The sequence below is a fragment of the Sprattus sprattus genome, assembly GCF_963457725.1.
Source record: "Sprattus sprattus genome assembly, chromosome: 11".
In the NCBI taxonomy this organism is placed as follows: Eukaryota; Metazoa; Chordata; class Actinopteri; order Clupeiformes; family Clupeidae; genus Sprattus; species Sprattus sprattus.
This window is the reverse complement of record NC_137909.1, coordinates 30,430,153-30,435,152: the sequence shown is the minus strand read 5'-3', so window position 1 is coordinate 30,435,152 and position 5,000 is coordinate 30,430,153. Positions and strand designations below refer to the sequence as shown.

Sequence of the window (5,000 nt, the reverse complement as noted above, 5' to 3'; positions counted from 1 at the left end):
ACACACACACACACACACACACGCCTACACACACATACATACAAACAGATATGCATAGGCACACATACACACACATATAAATGCAAACACAAACAAACACATAAACGTCTCTGAACTAAACAAATAAACTGATAAATCATGCAATGCATTTGTTTTGACCAAAACACTAAAATTACGTGAGTGCTTGTGTGTGCGTGTGTGTGTGTGTGTGTGTCTGTCTGTGTGTGTGTGTGTGTGTGTGTGTGTGTGTGTGCAAACACTTAAACGATTGCAGCACTGGAATCCGATGGCACTCAGGTTGTGACTGATGTATACGTAGTTTTAACGTTAAGCGTCCTTGCCTCTCTGTCACCCCCTACAGTACATGCGGGTGTCCCACGACACCAAGCCAGACAACCAAACATACACACACACACACACACACACACACATACATACAAACAGATATGCATAGGCACACATACACACACACACTCAGGTGTAGTTTTAACGTTAAGCGTCCTGGCCTCTCTGTCGCCCCCTACAGTACATGCGGGTGTCCCACGACACCAAGCCAGACAACCTGCTGCACCTGATGGTGCGTGAGTGGCAGTTGGAGCTGCCCACGCTGCTCATCTCCGTGCACGGCGGCCTGCAGAACTTCGACATGCAGCCCAAACTCAAGCAGGTGTTCGGCAAGGGCCTCATCAAGGCCGCCGTCACCACCGGGGCCTGGATCTTCACCGGGGGCGTCAGCACAGGTGAGCTCACGCACACACACACACACACACACTGCCTCTTCATGAGTCTTCTATAGGTGAGCTGAAAGTAAAAGTGAAGGTGACTCTATGGCAGAGGTAGTGTAGACACACACACTCACACACTCACACACAGTTACACTAAACCGGAGCAGTGAGCTCAGATTATATTTACATTTCGTCATTTTGCAGACGGTATCGAAAGCGTCTTACAAGGCTGCATACACATTTTTACATTTACACTGATGGCACACTGCACATCAGGAGCAATTAGGGGTTCAGTGTATTGCTCAAGGACGCTTCGACAGGGAATCTAACTAGCAACCTTTTGATTACTAAACGACTTCTCTACCTCTTGTACCACTGAAAAAGTCCCGTGAACTATGTCACAGAGACGGGCTATTCAGAGCAACAGAACCATAATCCTTTGCGGTGTGTGTGTAAATTTTTATACATACTGTGTACGGTTGTGAGGTAGACCAATATCTAGACTATCCATGTAAACATAGATAAAGCTTAGGAGTGGGGTTAGCCGATGAGACTCTCAGCTGGATAACGCTGTTACATCCCAGAATTCCTTGCACACATTTAACCTCTGACGACTCTGGGGTTTAATCCCCGAGCATCTCATCTGTAATATGTGGGAGATGGAAGGGGGGGAAGACAGCATATGGATTATGATTTTAGTCAGGAAAGGCATAAATCCACAGGGATAAACACACCCGAGGCGCACTTTAACATTCCCCATGTGTGTGTGTGTGTGTGTGTGTGTGTGTGTGTGTTAAGGTGTGATCCGACACGTGGGCGATGCCTTAAAGGACCACTGCTCAAAGTCCCGAGGCAAAGTGTGTGCCATCGGGATCGCTCCCTGGGGAATCCTGGAGAACAAAGAGGACCTGATCGGCAAAGACGTAAGTCTGGGAGAGCCCCACACACACACACACACACACACACACACACACACACACAAAAAGTAATGATTATTATTATTTATTATTATTAGTATAAAACGTAATGTTGCAGATCTCCACATCCAACAGAAAAATGCCCTCTGTTGTCCCGAGCCCATGCATGTCTGACCCCCTGTGCTTCTCCGGTAGATGACCAAGCCGAACCAGGCCAAGTGTAAAACATGCTCTATGTTTATGTGTGTGTGTGTGTGTGTGTGTGTGTCTCTGGTGTAGGTAACCAAGCCGTACCAGGCCATGTCCAACCCCCTCAACAAGCTGGCGGTGCTCAACAACAGCCACTCTCACTTCATCCTGGCCGACAACGGCACGTGCGGGAAGTACGGCGCCGAGGTGAAGCTCCGTCGACAGCTGGAGAAGCACATCTCTCTTCAGAAGATTAACACCCGTAAGTGAGCCACGCCGCTCCCCCCCCCCCCCTTAAGAGGCATATCAGGCAGGCTTAGCACATGAAGGCTTGCACAGATGCACGGTAAGGACATTAATGATGTCTAAAGTGTAAGCATTCGGAAGCTCAGGGAGAAACTCAGCACCGGGAAAGATTAGAGATATGGGGGAAAATTCCCAGAGAGCAGAAGCACTCACGACCGCGAGGGCTTTTATCACACACACACACACACACACACACACCCCAGCAAGCCGTCCCGGGATAAAAGCATAGGCCAGATGCCGAAGCCACAGAAGACACTGAGGCCATGACCTTTTCGTAGTTTTGTGTGTGTGTGTGTGTTTTTGCCTGCTAGTCAATTAGAATTTGAGCTGTCCAGATAGCAACACAGAGACACCAGTCTAGACCTGGACTTTCTTCATGTCATACTGGTCGGGTTGCTGGTGGAGACTCGTCAAGGTGTGACCTGGTGGTGGTTTATCTGCATCCAGTGCTGGTAGGATGTGGACACATCTGGGGGTTGTGTTGACGACGGACACATCTGTAGGTTGTGTTGACAGACACATCTGTAGGTTGTGTGGACACACAAAGGCGTTTCCTACTTTTTTTAAACGTATTATTTTTTAAGCTATGCTTTTATACTATGCTTTTATTATCGGCTGTTTTTAACTATGTAGCACTCTGAGATTCTGTTTGAATGTAGAGTGCACTACAAATAAAATGAATTAATTATTATTATTATTACATCTGGGGGGTGTGAACATGTCTGTAGGCTGTGTGGACGGACACAGCACTCTCTCTGTGACCTGTGGGTTTCCCTTTGTCATCCTATGCCTGGGGTTGCTCATAAGGCAGGGACAGCAAAGGGATGCTCAGCTGTCACCACTCACTTCTGGGCCCAGACCCCTGGACTCCACCTCATGTCATGGCACGTCATGACACGTCACAGTGGACCTGAAGGTTCATCTGCTGCGTGTGTGTGTGTGTGTGTGTGTGTGTGGTGTGTGTGTGGTGAGTATGATGACGTGTGTGTTCCCTCTGTGTGTGCGGTGTGTGTGATAACGTGTGTTTTCCCCTTGTGCGGCAGGTCTGGGCCAGGGCGTGCCTCTGGTGTGTGTGGTGTGTGTGATGACGTGTGTGTTCCCCTTGTGCGGCAGGTCTGGGCCAGGGCGTGCCTCTGGTGTGTCTGATCATGGAGGGCGGTCCCAACGTGATCTCCATCGTGCTGGAGAGCCTGAGGGAGGACCCGCCCGTGCCCGTGGTGGTGTGTGACGGCAGCGGGCGAGCCTCCGACATCGTCTCCTTCGCCCACAAGTACACGGAGGACGGGGGGTGAGAATATGGCACACACACACACACACACACACACACACACACACGCACACACACACACATAAATAAATATAGAGCATGTTTTACACTTGTACATAGTTGCACACACACACGCAAACACACGCACACACACACACACATGCACACACACACACACACACACACACACACACACACACAGACACACACACACACACACACACAAACACATAAACATAGAGCATGTTTTACACTTGTACATACTTGCACACACACATCCACACACAAACACACGCACACACACACACTCTCTCCCACACACACATTATTGATGCCTTCATCACTCTCCTAACCCCTTTCTGTTCCGCCTGCCCAGGTACATCAGTGACGACGCCAGAGACCAGCTCCTGGTGACCATTCAGAAGACCTTTAGCTACACCAAGAGCCAATCACAGCAGATCTTACTGATGGTCATGGAGTGCATGAAGAAGAGGGAGCTGGTGAGTAGCACTACACTGCTGTTACACAGATACAAAGTTAGAGATACTACACTCTTAGAGATGTTAGACTATTAGAGATGTTACACTCTTAGAGATACTACACTCTTAGAGATGTTAGACTATTAGAGATGTTACACTGCTGTTACACAGATACAAAGTTAGAGATACTACACTCTTAGAGATGTTAGACTATTAGAGATGTTACACTCTTAGAGATACTACACTCTTAGAGATGTTAGACTATTAGAGATGTTACACTCTTAGAGATGTTACACTCTTAGAGATGTTAGACTATTAGAGATGTTACACTGCTGTTACACAGATACAAAGCTAGAGATACTACACTCTTAGAGATGTTAGACTATTAGAGATGTTACACTCTTAGAGATGTTACACTCTTAGAGATGTTACACTCTTAGAGATGTTAGACTATTAGAGATGTTACACTGCTGTTACACAGATACAAAGCTAGAGATACTACACTCTTAGAGATGTTAGACTATTAGAGATGTTACACTCTTAGAGATGTTACACTCTTAGAGATGTTAGACTATTAGAGATGTTACACTGCTGTTACACAGATACAAAGCTAGAGATACTACACTCTTAGAGATGTTAGACTCTTAGAGATGTTACACTGCTGTTACACAGATACAAAGTTAGAGATACTACACTCTTAGAGATGTTACACTGTTAGAGATGTTTCACTCTTAGAGATGTTAGTCTATTAGAGATGTTACACTGCTGTTACACAGATACAAAGTTAGAGATACTACACTCTTAGAGATACTACACTGTTAGAGATGTTACACTGCTGTTACACAGATGTTACACAGTAAGAGATGTTACACTATTAGAGATGTTACACTGTCAGAGATACTACACTGTTAGAGATGTTACACTGTTAGAGATGTTACACTATAAGAGATGTTAGACTATTAGAGATCTTAGACTATTAGAGATCTTAGACTATTAGAGATGTTAGACTATTAGAGATCTTAGACTATTAGAGATCTTAGACTATTAGAGATCTTAGACTATTAGAGATTTTAGACTATTAGAAATGCTACACTGTCAGAGATGCTTCAAACAACAT

At 46.0% G+C, this 5,000-nt stretch overlaps 1 protein-coding gene across 1 annotated transcript in view; it reads left to right on the top strand.

The window, feature by feature from the left end:
- LOC308372697 (transient receptor potential cation channel subfamily M member 1-like) overlaps positions 1 to 5,000 on the top strand; it is a gene marked incomplete at both ends in the record, with an annotated part of 58,209 nt that overhangs the window by 19,949 nt on the left and 33,260 nt on the right. Inside the window, 5 exons of the mRNA XM_080847975.1 lie at positions 527 to 740; positions 1,524 to 1,648; positions 1,922 to 2,093; positions 3,251 to 3,425; positions 3,781 to 3,904. Coding sequence (XP_080704101.1) covers positions 527 to 740; positions 1,524 to 1,648; positions 1,922 to 2,093; positions 3,251 to 3,425; positions 3,781 to 3,904 — 810 coding nt within the window. The remainder of the gene's footprint in view (positions 1 to 526; positions 741 to 1,523; positions 1,649 to 1,921; positions 2,094 to 3,250; positions 3,426 to 3,780; positions 3,905 to 5,000) is intronic.